Raw genomic sequence first — 18,462 nt, 5'->3', positions numbered from 1 at the left:
TTACCTACTAGGCTAGGCTGTCTGGCTGCTGAACACATGGGTATTGTGGATCCAGTTCAGGTCCTTATGCTTGTGTGACAAACACTTTATAAATCAAACCATCTGTCTTCCTAGCTCCTTGGAACTGAGAAAATTTCAAATATAAAAACTGAATCATTAGAACCGCTGGAGCCAGGTAAGACTTGAGGAGGCCAGCCTGAATTCCAGGCTTCCAGAAGAATGTCTCAAATGCCAAATGTCTTCTCTCATTCAGGTCCTAGACTTCAGTTTTTATATTTATGTATAGGAATGAATAAGATATAGGCCATGAAACTATAAAGGGGATCATTAAAGGAGAAAAGGTCTTGGGTTGGGAAAGGGATAAAGGGCAATAGGATACATGTAACAGCAGAATTGGGGTAACTAGAGAGGGAAAAGAGTAAGAGGACCATCTTGTGGGCACAGGAAGAAATGGTGGGGGGGGCGAGAATCAGCAAAAATAAAGATGTATAAAAATGTTGTAATGAAATCCAATAAAAAGCTCTGGAAATCCCATGTCCCTCCCCCACCCACTGCAGCACTAACAACTGGGCAACAACCCCCCCAACCATCCCCCACAACATCAGTGACCATTGGAGCTACAGACCTCATCTGTACTAACTGGCAGAAGAGATGAGTGAGCTCCCAGCTGGACAGGCCTGCTCTGTAGGTCAAAGACTCCCCCACCTCATGTGCCCCTCCCCCTCCCACCACAGCCCCAGCAACCAAGTAGCAACATCTGCCCCCACCAACCATCTCTCATTGAGCAACCCGCAGGCCTCAGTTTCACTGACTGGAAGAAGAGGGACCCCCCCCCCCCAAAGGCACATGCTCCACCTGCACTGATGGAGGAAGAGATGGGTAGTAGCAATATAAGAATACACTCAAAAACATAAAAAGCAATATGGCACCATCAGAAACTAGTGGTTCTGCAACAGCAAGACCTGAACATCCCAACACAGATGAAGCAGAAGAAAACAACATTAAAAATAGCTTTATGAAGATGATAGAGGCCTGTAGGTCCATATTTCTATATGGTGTGGCAGCCAGGCTCTGAAACCATAGGGCCCACCTGAGGTGGTCACGTAGCCCTGCAGACAGGCTGTCACTGCCCCAACTTTTGCAGGGCTTAGTTTGGTGCTATACAATTTCCCCAGCTGTCAGTTCAGAATCTGTGAGCTCCCACTAGTTCAGGTCAGTTGTTTCTGTGGGTTTCCCCTTCATGATCTTGATCATATTGCTCATATGATTATAGATGATTTCAATAAACTATTCTCACACTAGGTCAGAATGGAGTATAATAAGGGTTCTTTATTTAGGGGTAGACTCACAGATCAACAGTCCTCTGCATGAGCTGAGAACAGGAACCGATTCAGCAGGCAAGAGGAGCTGTGCAAGCTTTATGTCTGCATTTATAATACAAGAGAACACACCCAAGTGGGCTGGTGTCTTAAAGGCTATTGGCTGAAGGAGTTCCCACAGAATTTCCCTCTTTTGTCTAAATAAGAGAGTTCCAAACCCAATACAAAACTATATACAATAAGGATAAATATCAAGTATAAAAATTAGAATTACAACCAGCATAAACAATATCAAGCAAGAAACATATGCTAAATATTTCAATAATTATCTTATCCTAAGGACTCTAAGTCTTGTATTAGGAAAGACTTGGCGAAATTGCAAGAGCAAAGTAACTACAACTATGTAGTCTTCAACCCCCCATCGTAGACCTGAGAAGGGAGATAATATTACTTGAGTCAACAGGAAGTGCAATCAAACAACTTCCAAAATGTGCAATAAATGACAAGAGACAACAGGCTACCTGGGCAGTTACTCAAAGTCTCATTTGCAACGTTGGAGCAACCCACTTTGACTAAGGCCTAGAGTAACTGACAGACCATTTTCAGAGGCAAGAAATTTTTCAAAACTGTTTTACCCTGTCTGGGAAGGTTTGGGAGTCTTTTTTCTTGTATCCTGCTTGTCCAGTCCAGACGCAGGCGGGGAAAGTGTGTGAAGACCCAGACAACTGCCAAGTAGCTGCATGGCAGGCCTGCCAAAGGAGTAGTGGGGGGGTTGGCAAAAAAGAAAAAAAAAACCAAACTCTTAGTAGGTAAAATCCAGCCAGGCATGTCGTGTGGAAAATCTGGACTTCAGACCTTTTGGACTGGTCCTGGTAGGCGTGAAGTCAGAATCCACGTGGGGTCGCCACATGTAGATGATTATAACAAAGTATTCCCATACTAGCTCCGAATGGAGTATAATAAAGGGTTCTTTATTTAGGGTAGACTCACAGATCCTCTGCATGAGCGGGGAATAGAAACTGAATCCAGCAGCCAAGAGGCTGCACATGTATCTACATTTGTTTATATAGTACATGTGGCCATGTATCTTGAAGGCTATTGGCTGAAGGAGTTCCCACAGCAGGGAGGACTAAGAGCTTGCCAGTGGGCTGAAAGTAAGTCGCTTAGGATGGAGATGAAAAGAAGGGACTGTGTGATCTAAAAAAGTAAAGGAATCATCAGGTTTGCTCTTGATAACTATAAGGAGTTATTTTTTCCTTGGTTGGCTTGTGCCATGTGGTCACTTTTAATCAAGATGGAAATGAAATCGCATGGCAAAATCCATTCTTTCCAACTCTAGTAAAGATGACTGTCAGTGATGTGGCTATTCCATTCCAATGTGGTGAAAGCAGCTAAGAGGGCAACAAGCCACACATTCCTTTAAGATTACCTATGTATAGATTTTTAACTATCAACCCTCATGTTATGAGTTTTAAATTAACCCTTTTGTTATGAGGTGCAGAAAGTTTGCACAGTAGTCTTACAAATTTTTAGATAAGATGTACATGTTAGCAAAAATTTTAGAGAGTTACACCAAAACCAAAAGCGTATAAGATGAGTAGCAATAGTACCCACTGGGGAAAAAAATCTGTCCCTTTTTTTGTTTTGCTCTCCTTTTTCTTTCACATACTCAGGTGGCTCATCTGATTTGGGATAGAGATTTTGAAGGAAATCTTTAAACAAGCTTGCCTGGATCTAGAAGAAGGAGAGCCATACCCCAACTCCAGAGCCAACTTTTATTAGAAGTGGAACAGCATAAAATAATTTAATGCCACTCATAACTACAAGAGAGTTGAGTCCTTATAATGCTGGATCCAGTAAGCTGAGAACAAATCTGACTTAGAGACAGGACATATTTGAGCCATGGTTATAGACAGAGAAGTGCAGGAGAGAGCTGAGAGAAGCAACAACCAGCAAAGAGTGTGTGTTAAGTGTGTGCATACTGCAGCTGGCCTAACTCTTTGCTTCTCCCACTCCTGCTAGGCCCTGTTCTGGCTCCCACTTTGCAACAAACTTATACCATCAATGGTAATCTAAAAGAAAGGACATTTGCACAGTGTGGGGGGGCAGACTAACAAAAACAAACAAGACTTGGAATAGAGAAAGGGAGGCTTGAACATAGGGAATGGGGAATTTCCATTTCCCACATCTCTGGGAATATTTGTAAAGGTCCTGAATAATATTGGGATCTAGGATGCTATTAGGCAGCCATTTAGAGCCATTTCAATATCTAAGGGATATTAAAACCAAAATTTGATTGCAAAAGCAAGTGAATTTAGGGCTCTGCAGTCTGGGTGCCAGTTGTAGAGGCTGCAGATTTTCTAAGATTCATCCTAAGGGGGAATGAGAGAGTCTGGAAGACACTATTCCCATGGGTGAGAAGTGAGAAAGAAGGAAAATATCACTGCAACCTGTGGGTGTGGGCATCCCAGGACTCAGGGAGTACTGGAGGAATACACAAGCCATCCAATGGATCATTAACGCACTCAGTGGGGGTCAGAGGAGAGTCCTGACACCTGATGCTGGGGATTTTGTGGAGGCCAGAAGGATGGGAACTGAGCTCTAAGAGTGGAGTCTCATCAACAGGAAAGGGTCAGGAATGGGGTCAAAAGGCCACAAGGCCTTAGAGAAGCTGTGGGATTATGGGACTCTCCAAAGAAAAAGAGGGTGAAGAGTGTGGGAAAGGATTTAAGAGTCCAGTTGGGCCTAAAGAAACTGTGGGACTACAGCTCTAAGGGTTGTGGGACAGGGTCGGATGAAAAGGGACAGCCATAATCTTAAAGACAATATCTGGGGTTATCGCCACCTCCAAGAGTATTAGAGGGGTGCTGGACACTGAGTGGTCACATTCTTGGACTCAGGGAAGCATTTACATGAACCCAAAGGAAAATTTACCAAATTACTGCTGGTGGATGGGTTGCCAGCAATAGGTGAGCCAGAAGGTGAGTCTTTTGTAGGTGGACCAGATATGAAGAATAGGGTCTCAATTGTGGAGTCAAATTATGCAGGTCCATATTCCTTCACTGTCTGGTGGTCAGAGAATTCTGAGCAACTTACAAGGTGCAATTTGCACCTGGTACACAGGAGGTGGTCGCCTAACAACCTGATGCCAACCTAACAAATGGCCAAGATATGCTAATGTCGTTCGTTCCTTCTATTGTAAATTAGGTGGTCACCTGGGGAAGAGGAGTTTTTTAGTACATAACAAAGTGGACATGGTAGGATGTGACCTAAGTCATTCCCTGCTACCTAGGAAACAGTGCTAAGGAAGTTTGTGTTACCTCCCCCCTTTTCAGTTTACCTTGATATAAAAGCTGTTTAGAAAATAAACGCAAGGGATTTTCAGAATTTGAATAAGTCCTGGAACTCCCTCATGATATTGTCATGTGAATGTGCTTTATTTATTCCCACATCTCCACTCTGGTATAAGAAATGATTTATGTCCAGGCTGGTCAGCGACATTCAATGCAGTTCAGACCCCGAAGAGGAACATAAACACCAGACAACCTCTTTGAGTTATGGCACCAATGTGTTACAGCTCTGAGGGGAAGGTATCCTGACAGTTGATACTCAAGGAATACCTCCACAAAGTAACACACAACAAACCTTATGCAAGAGATTTATTTGGAGAGACACAAGAGGGTGGCTGCCTCTGTTCAGGTGAGAAGCAGTAAAGAACTGAGCAAGAGACAGGTTTATATAGTTCTTTTTGTAATTTACCTTTTATTTTTTTAATTAATTAATTATTGGTTGGTTTTCTGAGACAAGGTTTCTCTGTAAAACAGTCCTAACTGTCCTGGAACTCACTTTGTAGAGCAGGCTGGCCTTGAACTCACAGAGATCCTCCTGTCTCTGTCTCCCAAGTGCTGGAATTAAAAGTGTGCACCTCCACCGCCCAGCTTATATAGGATTTCTTGAGAGAGTTTTCTAGGATGGAGATTTCCAGGATAGAAGTTGGTAAGATTTTGTTCAGGGATTGGTGAGTTTTTCAGCTCAGGGATTGGTAGATTTTGGTGGATTTTCAAACTTGAGAGTGAGCTTGGGTCTTTCACACCTGCATCTGACATTTACTGAGTGCTCCTTTTATGCTAGCCTGTATTCAAGTCCCTCTCATGACTCACCTAAAGAAAATCCAGCAATGTAAGACACAAGTAGTTGAATAGGAAATTATCAGAAACAACACAACAGCAGCAGCAACAAACAAATTCTCAGGGAAGGATCACATACTGGTTAGCATCAGTAAAATGAGTTTCTAAGGCAACATTTGTGGCCTGTCATGTGCTCCGTCTGAAGTGCCAGTGTAGCCAGTGGCAGCTGTCGCCAGGAAAGCACATAGTATGGCCACTGACAATCAGCAGATGGAAGCTAGACCTGTGGACAGCTTCTCTTTCCTTACTGTTTAGTCTTCAAAGCCATATGCCGTGTAAGCAGAAAAATCCTAAAATGTAGAAAATCTGTTCTTCGGATTTACACTCCCACGTCGGCTAAAGCACGTTCTTTTGTACTACTCAACTGTACCCTTCTACCCCATTTCACATTCAGAACTCTGTAGCAAAAATATTCTCAGATTAAACAACGACAGAATCCTTCGTTGCAGTGAGACAGATCAAAGTACTAGCTAATGAGATTTAAACGGGGTGGGATGGGGTTGGAATTTAAACTCTGGGCAGCTCTAACTCAGCAGGTTTCCTCTTTTTGCTGGCAACCTTTGCTTTCTTCTGCCTGAACTGCAACCGCGCCACTGTTGGCAGCTGCTGTTGGTGTATATGTTGAAGGGGGCAGGTATTTAGCAACCTGTTAACACATTTGAAAATGAAACTTCTTGGAAAAGAAGCCCTAACTGAAAGATGGTGAGAGTCTCAAGATAGAGTCCCTTAGATTTGGGACTCACAGCCAGGTGTAACTTGACTTCCAGGGAATCCAACACCTTCTTCTGACCTCTCTGTGTCCCATCAGACAGGGTGCACACATACAGGCAGGCAAAACATTTGTACATATAAAATAAAAATAAATAGTATTTACTCCTTTAGCCTCACCATACTAGCTCAGGATAGCCCAGTTCTAGCTTCTTTTTAAAAACTGTAAAAAAAAAAAAAAAAAAGCAAACAAAACAAAACAAAAAAAACCCAAAAAATGTGTGTTGTATGTTGTGAAATCATGCCTGTGTGTGTGTCTATATGCTATGTGTTGTGTGTGTATGTGGAGACAAAGGAGGACATTAAGTGTAGGGCCCTGCCTTCCCTGTTCCTCGAGGCCAAAGCACAGGATGCAAGAATTGTTTACACTAACCAGCTTAACTTCCCCTGCTCATTCTGCCAGCCAGAGGGAATTAGTTCAAAGCCTTGTTTCTGTCATTGCTATGATAATTTCACCTGCTAAGAAGGTCCTCACAGCCATTGTCAATGGCACTGGGTCTTGTTTCCTCTGCATGTACTGGCTTTCTGGGATCCCAGTCTGTTTGTATGCTCACCTTCCTAGACCTGGAGGGAGAGGGGAGGAACTTGAACTTTCCACAGGGCAGGAAACCCTGACTGCTCTTAGGACTGGAGAGGAAGGAGGGGGAAGTGGGGAGGGAGGAGGAGAGGGAGTGGGGAGAATGGGAGGGTAGGGGGAGGAGGGGAGGAAGTGGAAATTTTTATAAACAAATAAATTAATTAAACAAAAAGAAGGTCCTCACAGGTGCCCTAAATCTCCTCCCATCTGTCTGTCAGGGTTCCCAGCTCGATACCCTCTACATGGAGGCTCGGGCTGCTGGCGCCATGCGGCCAACACCCCTCTTCGCACTCCCAGGTGGGAAGGGGCTCTCGTTCTCTTGTCTCCAAGTATATAAGCCTACGTGTGCTAAATAAAGATTGACATTTACCCTTTGGGCAAATGATCCGGTCTCTCTGTGTGTCGTGTGTCTGTTTTCAACTCCTAGGATATTGATCCAGACTCGTGGTTCGGTATGGGAAGCGCGCCCTGTACTGGAGAATGGGTTTCGCAGATAAGCGCGGGACAATTAAGTGTCCTGCTCTCTCTCACTTTGCCTTATTTCTTGAGACAGAGCCTCTCCCTGAACCTGAAGCTCACCATTGTACTGGCTCTCTGGCCAGTGAATTCCTGGGATCCTCCTGCCTCTACTCCCATGGCTGGGGATGGAAGCAGGTGAACTTGGGCCTTTGTGCTCCTGCAGAAAGCATGCTTGCCCACTCGGCTATCTTGTTAGCCTCAGCTTCTTGATACATGAGGGAAGCAGTGCTTTTTTCCCTAAATATCGTAAATTTAGTGATCCTTATGTTTCTGGAAAATTTGTTGAAGTTAGAAATTTGGATATTTACTAGCAATAGGTCAGTTACTTAAAGTAGGCTTCATATGCAAGTCTGAAATTGAATTCTGGTTTCCCAAAGGAAATACACAGCTGCGGGGATTTAAACATAAAACAGAGTCATCTTGCTTTGTTTAGTGACAGCCATAATGAAGGTGGCAGTCAAACAAGGTACTTGAATCTTATGTAATTATACATAAATGAAGTCATTGATTTGTCAATCACTCACATTTGGAGTATATTTTTTGTACCCTATATGGTTATGCATGATATGGGTATGTGTATACATCACTAACTTGCCCAGCTTTATGGGAAATGTAAACAATTTAACATTGATTTTTTTTCCTACAATTATTACCTACTTTTAATTACATTTTGTGTATGCGTGTATGTGTGCGTGCATGCATGCGTGTGTGTGTGTGTGTGTGTGTGTGTGTGTGTGTGTACTTACCCTTGGAAAGGAGGGCCACATGCCTGTGGAGGAGAGAGGTGAACCTCAGATGCTGTCTTCAGTCACTCTCTACTTGGCTTTCAAGTTATTGTTGATTTTGAAACAATTTTACCCAGTACCTGGTGATTCATCTAGATTGGCAAGTCACTGACCCTCAGGGACACAGCTGCCCCTGCTTTCCCAGTACAGAGATTACAAGTGCACACTACTCTGCTAGGCTTTTTCACGTGGCTGGGCGATCAAGCTCAGGTCCCTGGGCTTGGGTTTTGAGCACTGGGCCATCTTCTCAGCTGCTCAACCTGATTTTGATGTGAAGAATTTTATAATCCAAATTTGGAGACGGGACCCTGTGTTCCTTGGTAGTGAGCATCACACAGACTGTTTGGGCTCTGTGTCTCATTATTGTGTGACCTCAGGCAAGCCTCTATGATTGAACAGAGGTGTTTATAAAACAAAGATAGACTTCCTGCCCATGGCACTGTATTTTTCTCATTTTAGTTATGACAAATTACATTAAAATGTTAAATGCATTAAATTCCTTATGCTCAGGCTTTACATCCAGACAAGATATTAGCTCTGTACTAAGTGCCTTGTGTGCTGAACATTGCATCTAAGTTATGGTTGTTGAGTGAAGCTGGAGTAAGACATTTTCACTGGTAACACTTATTCCAAGTGTTACACATTCCAAGTAACACTTGGAATAAATACACCAGAAACTCATAGAGCGAAAGTTCAGGAGAAGCAGTGTGCTGAGACAGGCCTTGAGACATGGATTCAAATAAACATGGACCCATGATGAGATATTCTCAAACAATAAATGATCCAATGCATTTTAGAATTAAATTTATATTCAGAAGTAAAGAACTTAATCCATCAATCAAATATGTACAGGAATTCATGCTTACTGAGCCTTTCCTGTGTGAGAAGCTTGGCTTTATAGGAATTAGAAGACTGGGGACTGAGGTTGTGACTCACTTTCCCACCAAAGCTCTTGGGTTTGCTGCCCAGTACTGCATAAACTGGGTGTGGTGCTGTTTGTCTCTCTTCATTTGGAAGTAGAGGCATAGGGACTATAAGTTTGAAGCTAGCTTGGGCTACATGAGAAACTGTGTCAAAAAGAAGCAAGATTTAGGAGGTATAATCTGTATTATTCATAAACAGTTGTAGGAAGAGGGGGCTACTTGTTGGTTCTTGGCCGTCAAGCTAGCTTAGACCAGGTAAAGTTCCCAGTGTCTGTCTCCAGTGATTCCATGGCTCCTCTCTGACTCTATCTTCTTCCTCCCAGCATTCAGTTTAGTTCTTTCCACCTAACTCTCCACCCTATCTAAGTTAGCCAGGAGGCCAGGAACCAACAAGCAGCCCCCTCCTCCTACAGATTGGTGTGCCAATGTGGGTAACTACATTCACACAAAATCCTGAGAAAGCTTAAAAAGTAATCCTAGACACAAAAGAACAGAGTTAAACATGGCCTAGTAGCAGCATTTTCTTGGATGGGCTTTGTTTGCTAGAAGCAAGCAGAGGCATGACTCCTTTAAGAAAGATTTTCCTGACTCAGTGATAACAGAAAACCATGTTTTGAAATGCTGACTTTCCGAGGCTTGCTCTTTCAGATCCTCTGGATCTTTCAGGAGACAGAGCATTTGGATAGGGTTTGTGAGCAGACTGCTGAAGCTTGCTTAATGGTGGCATGGACAGGCTGTGTGCCTGAGAATGGGGCTGTGGGCATGGCTCTCAGAGGTGTGAGTAGCTCCACCATGCTTACCTGGGAGGGCAAGTGGAACATACCATATATACCATAGTAATGGTGCAGCTTAAGTTTTAAGAAGCACTTAGCTCTTGGACAATAAGGAATTGCAGATATGCAATAAAGACAAATCCAGTTGAGTCATAGTGTTGGATAAATGTATGTAGGCTTGGAAGAGAGAGAGAAAAAAGTATAGAGAGTCATAAAATAAAGTTAATGCTTTAAAAAAGGGTAAAGTCTTTAAAGAGACAGAGTACAGATAGTCATAGATTAAAAGGAGTAAAGAAAAATAAGCCATGTAAAAATGGAAAATTCACAGAGAGTCTGGATTCTGTATATTATTGTATTATCTTTGAATTTTTTTAACTGTGAATGAGCTAAGTACAGAGGCATATTTCATTGTATGGGATAAGCTAAACAAGCATATATATATATATATATATATATATATATATATATATATTACAAAGATATCATGACTTCCAAATTTAGGTCTAAGGATATGTTGGTTTGGAAAAGAAGTACTTCTCTTGTTTCCACAGAGGATGAGAACCCATGTATTGTTTCAATACTGGTGTGGTTTGATGGAACAAGATGCCCTGAAGATCACTGTGAACACCCCCAAAAATTGCTATGCCCAGCAATCAGCAGGAAGCAGTATGGAGAAAACTATGCCCATATTCCCACATACTGTCTCTAAATGTTTGTTTACATTTAAAGGGGGATATGCTATAGTGATTTGCATGGTTATGGGTCTTGGTTTATTGATACAAATTTAAGGTCAATTTTGTTATGCTGTGTATAGATATATTTCTGCTCTTGATTAAGGTATTGTGTTTGTGCAGCTCATTTAAAAATGTAGTATAATAGTCATCTATAATAGTCAAGTTTGTAGTCATGCTAGGTAGGTTTTCTAGATGTACAGAGATGTATTTCAGATGGATAGGCATTCTTCAAACCTTTCAAAAACTACAGAATATGGCATTTAAAATGTTTAAGAACTTAGGACTTTTCATGACAATGAGATATATCTGCTCCTGGCAGCACCAATAACTTCAAGAGGAAGATGGGCATAGAAGAGGCTTCTTATGGAGTTGGCTAGTCATTTGGGAAATAAACTGCTCTTGCCTGGACTGCTTGATGAACTGGACATGCAGGACCCACAGAGAAATGTCTGTTGAACTTGCCAAAAGATGAGACAATACTTCAGGGTTCCTGCTTTGTGAAAGAGTCTGCAGGATACAGAAGAAAGTGACTGACAAACTTTCAATATAGACAGAACTGTCTTTGAAATTTCCTGCTTCATAGAAAAGTCTGCCAGATACTATGGGCCTGTAGGCTGAAGATGGATGCCCCAATGGTATAGAAGAACATTAGGTGACTGTCCAGGCAGCAAGGTACCTCTGTCAATTCTACAGTTTTGAAAGTTGCTTACAATGCACCACCTGTTTACTTAGGTAATGTTATATCCTTCTGGAGTCTTTGATGAAGTTGAAGAATAGATAGAAAGTGGATATAATTTTTATTAATTATAATAAAAGATAAAGTAGATATAAATATCGTAACTGCAATTCTTGCTTGATACCTGTTTTGTTATATGTAATTTTTACTATATTAAAGCCTTCCTTTTTGTTTAAACAGAAAAGGGAAAATGGTGTGGGAGGTTCTTCTGTCTGTGTATTCTTTTATTGGTTAATGACTAAAGAACTGGGTTGGCCTTTAGCATGGGAGGAGGAAGGCAGTGTTAGAGAAAAGCTATGGATCTACTGCCTGAGACCGATGCTGGGAACTTTAGCTGGTAAGCCACTGACACATGGCTATACATAGATGAATAGAAATGGGTTCAATTAATATGTAAGAGATTAGCCAATAAGAAGCTAGAGCTAATGGGCCAAGCAGTGATTTAATTAATACAATTTCTGTGTGATTATTTTGGGTCTAAGCTAGCCAGAAGGCTGGAAACCAACAAGCGGCACCCTCCTACAACAGACAGTAGAGGAGTAAACAAACTCATTACACTCAAGTCAATAACCAAGAAGTGGTAAAAGTTCTGGTTTCGAAATGGTTGGTAGAATGAAGACTTTCAGATAGATCCTCCTTCCTCCTCCAGCTCTTCCTAATGCAGGTGACTGCTCTGTACATAAGAAAGGGACTTAAGTGGCATTTCAGTTGCTAAGCATTCCCACTACAGCAGGATGACTCTGTCAGAGGTGTCTTTTGTTTCCTCCTTTCTGCCCATCTTCCCCTTGTAATCCTTTGCAAGTTTTATGACCATTCTCTTTGGCCAAGCATTCTAAATTGTAGTGAAAAGCCTCTGTATGATGAGAATGTTTAGTCTGGACCAATGTATCTTAGGAGTACAAAACTCTTCTTTTGCACATTAAATGTGTTCTGTGCATGTATGTATATACGCATGTGTATTCACAAGTTTGTGGGCACACATGTGTGCTTGTTCACATGGTGGTCAGAAGTTCATGTCTGGTGTCTTCTTTGATTGTTTCTATATTAATAAGAGTCTTTTAATTGAACCCAGAACTTACCAACTTGGCTCATCTAGCTAGCTGGCTCCCTCCAGGGATCTCCTCTCTTACCTTCTAAACACTGTGATTACCCAGAGGCCACTACATCCACCTTGCATTCACATGAATCCTGGAGATCCAAACTGTGGCCCTCACACTTGTATGGCAGCAGGGGCTTCACCCACTGAGCCTTCTCCCCAGCCTACCTTTAAACAAACGGGGTCATAGTCATGAGATTATCTTCAGACTCAGTAGAGTTAGCAGAGTTAGAATTTTAAACAATGTTGAAACTTTTAAGAATTTGGGGGACTTCTGGAGGTGGATTAACTGCATTTTGTACTGTGAGATGCCCACATCTCACAGTACAAAATGAGAGACTCTGGGGACCAGACACAGAATGGCATGGCTTGAACATCACGTCTTCCACACATTCACTTAATGAAGAACTCGGCCTTCTGTTAGTGGCTCTATTTTGAAAGGTTATGAAAACTAAAGGAGAAAGGCCTAGGTAGAGGCAGTAGGTATAGGCACTGCATAGGTCTTTGGGAGTGTCTTCTGTCTGGTCCTTCCTGTCTTCTGCTTAGGTTCTTATCTACCACAAGGTGAAGAGATTCTTCTGCCACACGCTCCCACTACTGTGATGTTCTATCCACATCATTTAAGTTAGTCAAAGGGAGCTTCTGATTGCTAGACTTTGGTAGTTAGTCTCAGGAGGAGGAAGTAACCAAAGGGAATATAATCTAATTTTTTTTTTAGCAAGGCAGAAGGGATGAGGGAGAAGGAAAGGCCTGCCAGAGCCACATGATCTAGTGGACTAGTGTCCCTTCAAATCTTACTGCCTTTAAAGTTTTTCTCTTTTATTTTTTTATAGAACACACTTTTATTCATACAATAGTTTTTTTTTTTAATAATAGTTTTTCCTCACTCATGTCCTCCTAGGTCTTCCCCACCCATCCAACTCCAAGTCTTCTTTCTCTCTCTTTAGAATACAAACTAACCAATAAAACAGAATTTAAAGACAAGAAAAACATAGGTAGGCACATACACACACACTAAAAAAGACACAAAATTGGAAATCATAATATTCAAGCAAACGACCAGTAAGGGTAAAAAATTTCCCCAAAGGGAGAACATGAGCAAGGATGCCAGGACCACGAGGGGTGCATCCACCCTCTAAGATGGTGGGACTGATCTAATGGGAGCTCACCAAGGCCAGCTAGACTGGGACTCATGGAGCATATGATCAAAGCAGACTCTCTGAATGTGGCTGTCAATGAGGGCTGACTGAGAAGCCAAGGACAATGGTACTGGGTTTTGATTCTACTGCATGGACTGGCTTTGTGGGAGCCTGGTTTGTTTGGATGCTCACCTTCCTAGACCTGGTTGGAGGGGGGAGGACCTTGGACTTCCCACAGGGTAGGGAACCCTGACTGCTCTTAGGACTGGAGAGGGAGGGGAAGGAGTGAGAGGGAAATGGGAGATGGGGAGGAGGTGGAAATTTTAATAAATAAATAAATAAATGAAAGAACAGAAAAAAATGCCCCAAAGGAAACATTATGAGACAAACAAACAAAAACAAACCAACATTGAGTTCATTTTGTGTTTGCCATCTACTGCTGAGTACCAGGTCTGTCGTTGAGTGTGGTTCGTATAATTAGTGAGACTCCATTGGAGAAAAGTAATTTTTGTTTTGCAAGTGATTGTCAATTAGAGATAGTTTCTGGGTTAAGGATGGGGCTTGTGTCCATATGCCCTCTCAGCACTGGGATCCCATCTGGCTTGGACCTATGCAGGCGCTGTGCATGCTGCCACAGTCTCTGTGAGTTCATATGTGCATCAATCCTGTTGTGTCTGGAAGACACTGCTTCTTTGGTGTCCTCCTCCATCAGCTTTGGTTCTTACAATCTTTCAGCCTCCACTTCTGTATAGTTCCGTGAGCCCTGAGGGGAGGGGTTTAATAAAGAAATCCCGTTTAGGACTGAGTGTTAAAAATCATGTCAAATATTTTATTACACACTTTAAAAATTTTAGCAAGTATTTGGGTAGTCATTACATTTACCAAACATTGCTTTAAGAAGTTGAAAATACATATCTACTTGAACTTCATAACACATGAGATAAATATCACACCACCTACCTTATAGTAACAAAGAAAACAAAATAGCAGCAATATGTTTGAGATATCTGAGGTATTAATGATGAGGCTTTTATTTTATTTTACATAGGATGAGTTTCCCAGCCTCCATCATGGTATGTGCAGGTGTTTCTCAGCCATGGTTGCTTGCTTCTGAAAATGCAGTCACCATGCCTCAGCTGGCACTATGAATGCCAGGCGTGTTCTATTCATGTAGGTGAGAGAGTATTAGCTCCTCACATCTCCTCCATGTAGATAGGTGGCTTGGGATGGTCTTGTGCCCGATTTCCAGCATTAGCCTTGGAGGTGCAAGCCAGCTGTTTTCTACTAGTAAGTGCAGGAAAGAATGAGAATTTCCTTTCTATCAGCAATGAAGGCTGGAGTAAATATTGTCTATTTTCAAATCATGAAATTTGGCAGAGACCCAGAAGTCTGAAGTATACATACCATAGTGAGCAGGCCCTCTGACCTCCCAATGAGCAGGCCCTGTGACCTCCCAAAAGGTATGTCCAAGTCTTAACAGTGAGGATCTGTGATTATGACTTTATTTGAAAAAAAAAGTCTTTATAAATGTGCAAATCTTGAGATAAATTCTAAGAGACAGAAGTCAGAAGGTAGAGAAAGCCCCTAGACAATGTAAGAAGAGACTAAGAGTTATGTAGGCACAAGTGACTGAAATTCTATAGCCACTAGAACTGGCAGGGGTGAAGAAGGGCCCTCCTGTTGCAGTTTTCTGGTATATTAAAACCTTCCATCTTGAAAGGAAACTTCTCCTTTATTGTTTTTATTGAGCTATATATTTTTCTTTGCTTCCCTCCCTTCTTCCCCCCTTCCTTCTACCCTCTCCTATGATCCCCATGCTCCCAATTTACTCAGGAGATCTTGTCTTTTTCTACTTCCCATGTAGATTAGATCCGTGTACGTCTCTCTTTGGGCCCTCTTTGTTGTCTAGGTTTTTGGGGGGTTGTGGACTGTAGGCTGGTTTTTCTTTGCTTTATGTCTAAAAGTCACTTAAAAGTGCATACATATATATTACCTTTCTGGGTCTGGGTTACCTCACTCAATATGATGTTTTCTAGAGCCATCCATTTGCCTGCAAATTTCAAGATGTCATTATTTTTTTCTGCTGTGTAGTCCTCCATTGTGTAAATGTACCACATTGTCTTTACCAATTCTTCAGTTGAGGGGCATTTAGGTTGTTCTAGGTTCTGGCTATTTCAAATAGTCCTGCTATGAACATAGTTGAGCACATGTCCTTGTGATACAATTGAGCATCCTTTGAGTATATACCCAAAAAAGTGTTATAACTGGGTCTTGAGAAAGGTTGTTTCCTGATTTTCTGATAAAAAGTCATACTGATATCCAACACAGCTGTACCAGTTTGTACTCCTCCCAGCAATGGAGGAGTGTTCATTCCTGTTTGGGTTAAGGTTTTACCTCAGCCCCTGGCACCCCTATACACAAAGAGTCTGGAATGTTTGAGTGGAAGTTCTATCCCAAGCCCCCTCTCCTGGGAGTTGCCTCAGTCCAGACTCTACCTCTGAGAAAACCCACCAAATGATGATCCCCTCCCCAGAGAGTCTCAAGACCACTCCCACAGGATATTTAAACTGCCCCCACCCCCCCCCCCGAGAACAAACACGTGGTTTTCCAGTCTTCCTTCTCTGTCTCTTCTCTTGGGGGCTGGAAAGCCACCTGAGAGCATTGGTATCCATTAAACCTGGGCTTTTTCTAATTTGGTTTGATTTTGTATGATTTGGATTATTGCATTGGCAGAAAGTCCTTGAAGGGGAACTTCTTAAGACAGGTTATTTACAAGCAGGGGAAACAACAGGGAGACAAAATACTATATGGGAGTTCCTCAGGAAAGGAAATAAAAACTCAAAATAGCTTCCACAAGTCCTTGAAACTGACCAGGTTCATCACCCCTACTTCCCTTTTACACACACACCATGAGTATGTAAATTGCAAAGCCTGGGGAGTGTTGCTCCCAGACCAGCCAAGCTGCGAGGAAACTTTCAGGCAACCCCAGTCTGGTGGAATCTGAGACCTAGAAGAAATTAACACCAGCTGAGCCCCTGGAACGCTGTCGTTAGGCCTGCAGGTGTCGCTAGGCCTGCAGGCTGAGCAGTTCTGTCTAGGTGTCCAGGTTTGGTGAGTCTTCTTTGATGCAGCCATCTTGGAGGTTTTTTTGGTTTTTTTTTTTTTTTTTTTTTGGCTCCTATAAGCAACCTAATAAAGTCCCAGGGTTCAGCAAGTTAAACTTTGGTGGGATCAGTTCTTTGGTCTGTGTCAGTTCCCAATCTGTGGTGAAAAACAGCCTGCCAAACACCATCCCTGCACTACAGGGGAACGCATCTCTGCCTGGCTTTGATTTAGTATGTCTGGCCTCTAGAACTGCGACAGGATAAACATCCATTGGCCAAAACACTAGATCTGTGGCAATTTATTAAGGCAGTCATGAGAAAAAATTGTACTTTAGGAAGTGAATTTTGCAGAATCATCAGCCATTTTTCTGACTGTTTTGGTCTTTGAGAACTAGCCCTGTAGAATGAGGGGCCTTGCTTGTTTGGGTTTATGTCCTGCCCAGCCCCCCAGCTGTTTAGTCCCAGAGAAAAATCACACACAGATCTCTGTAAGTTATAATGCTGATTGGCCCGTTAGGTCAGGCTTCTTACTGGCTAACTCTCACATCTTGATTAACCCATTTTTCTGATCTTTGTTAGCCATGTGGCTCAGTACCTTTTTCAGTGGGGCAGCTCACATCCTGCTGCTTTGGTGATCTGGGCAGGAGTGAGAGGAATCAACTTCCTCCTCCTCAGAATTCTCCTGCTCTCCTTGCATCATTTTCACTTCCTGTCTGGTTTTCCCACCTACACCTCCTGCCTGGCTACTCAGCATTTATTTAAAACATGATTGACAGAATACAGACAATTCTCCCGCACCATAGCCCTCAAGTCCTGATTTAGATGAGTTATATGAAACACCCAAACAAAAAGAACAGAAGAAAATGGTCTCATTTCCGTTAAATTTTGAAGTAATGTCCAGGCTGTGCCTGTGTGTTTAGATGACATGGTCATTGTCCTCTCGCTGTCTGGGGGAGGTCACTTCTTCCTGGTGGCAAAGGTCTCAGCCAGGTTTTCAACCTCCTTCAGAGGAAATTCCACCTGCTGAAACACATTGCAATGCGCTTGGATCACACATCCCTCTTTCTTTTCCTAAGGTTCCATCTTAGTTCTGTTACATTTTCTGTCTTGGTGTATGAAGTAAACATGTTCTTCTGTTTCTAGACACATTTAACCCAGTCTTTGGAACTGTCCACAGGCACACGCAGCACCCTATAGGAGTGAAGAGATCACCACCAGCCCCGCCCCCTCCGTGGTGAAAGCTCACATCGGAGCACAGGAATGATGACCATTTCTAGTAATTCCTGGGACACAGGTTTGAGCCCCACAGGCCACCGTGAAACGAGGTTGAAGAAAACAGGCCAACAAGCTGAAAAGTGGAGTCAAGTCATCTTTAATGCCCAGACAACTGATGGTTTGGGTTTCTGGAACATTCCAGCCATGTTTTTCTGAAGTAACGAAGAGTTTCTGGAACTTTCCTGTTCTTTTTAATAGGGTGCATGCCTGGATCCCACTGAAATTAGAAAGTTGAAAGCTAGTGAGGAACCTTGCTGTCCCCCTTCCATTAAAGATAACCTGGAGAGGAGCCTGACTCTGGGTAACTTTGCAGCATCCACAGACTTATTTAGGATACAAAAGGGCAACTGCTCCCAGGAGCCCTGCAGAGGAGTCTCCTCAGTCCTCACCCAGACCTGGCAGACGTTAGCCTTGCTGTCACATGCCTCGTATCAGAACTAGCAGCATGACAAGAGCAGTCTCTCGGTCAGGGTGATGCCTTCCAGTGGCATTTCATTGTTAAGCCCCAAGGCTTGTGTAATGCTAAC

At 42.6% G+C, this 18,462-nt stretch overlaps 1 protein-coding gene across 1 annotated transcript in view; it reads left to right on the top strand.

Moving 5' to 3' along the window:
• The window catches only part of Pign (phosphatidylinositol glycan anchor biosynthesis class N), a 148,145-nt gene extending 130,232 nt beyond the window's left edge, over positions 1-17,913 (top strand). Inside the window, exon 31 of the mRNA XM_085688424.2 lies at positions 17,838-17,913. Coding sequence (XP_085544550.2) covers positions 17,838-17,898 — 61 coding nt within the window. The 3' untranslated portion in view covers positions 17,899-17,913. The remainder of the gene's footprint in view (positions 1-17,837) is intronic.
• The last annotated feature ends 549 nt before the right edge of the window (positions 17,914-18,462 follow it).

The sequence above is a fragment of the Myodes glareolus genome, chromosome 5 (genome assembly GCF_982192425.1).
Source record: "Myodes glareolus chromosome 5, mMyoGla1.1, whole genome shotgun sequence".
In the NCBI taxonomy this organism is placed as follows: domain Eukaryota; kingdom Metazoa; phylum Chordata; class Mammalia; order Rodentia; family Cricetidae; genus Myodes; species Myodes glareolus.
The sequence above is the reverse complement of the archived record's forward strand: the minus strand, read 5'-3'. Positions and strand labels throughout refer to the sequence as shown.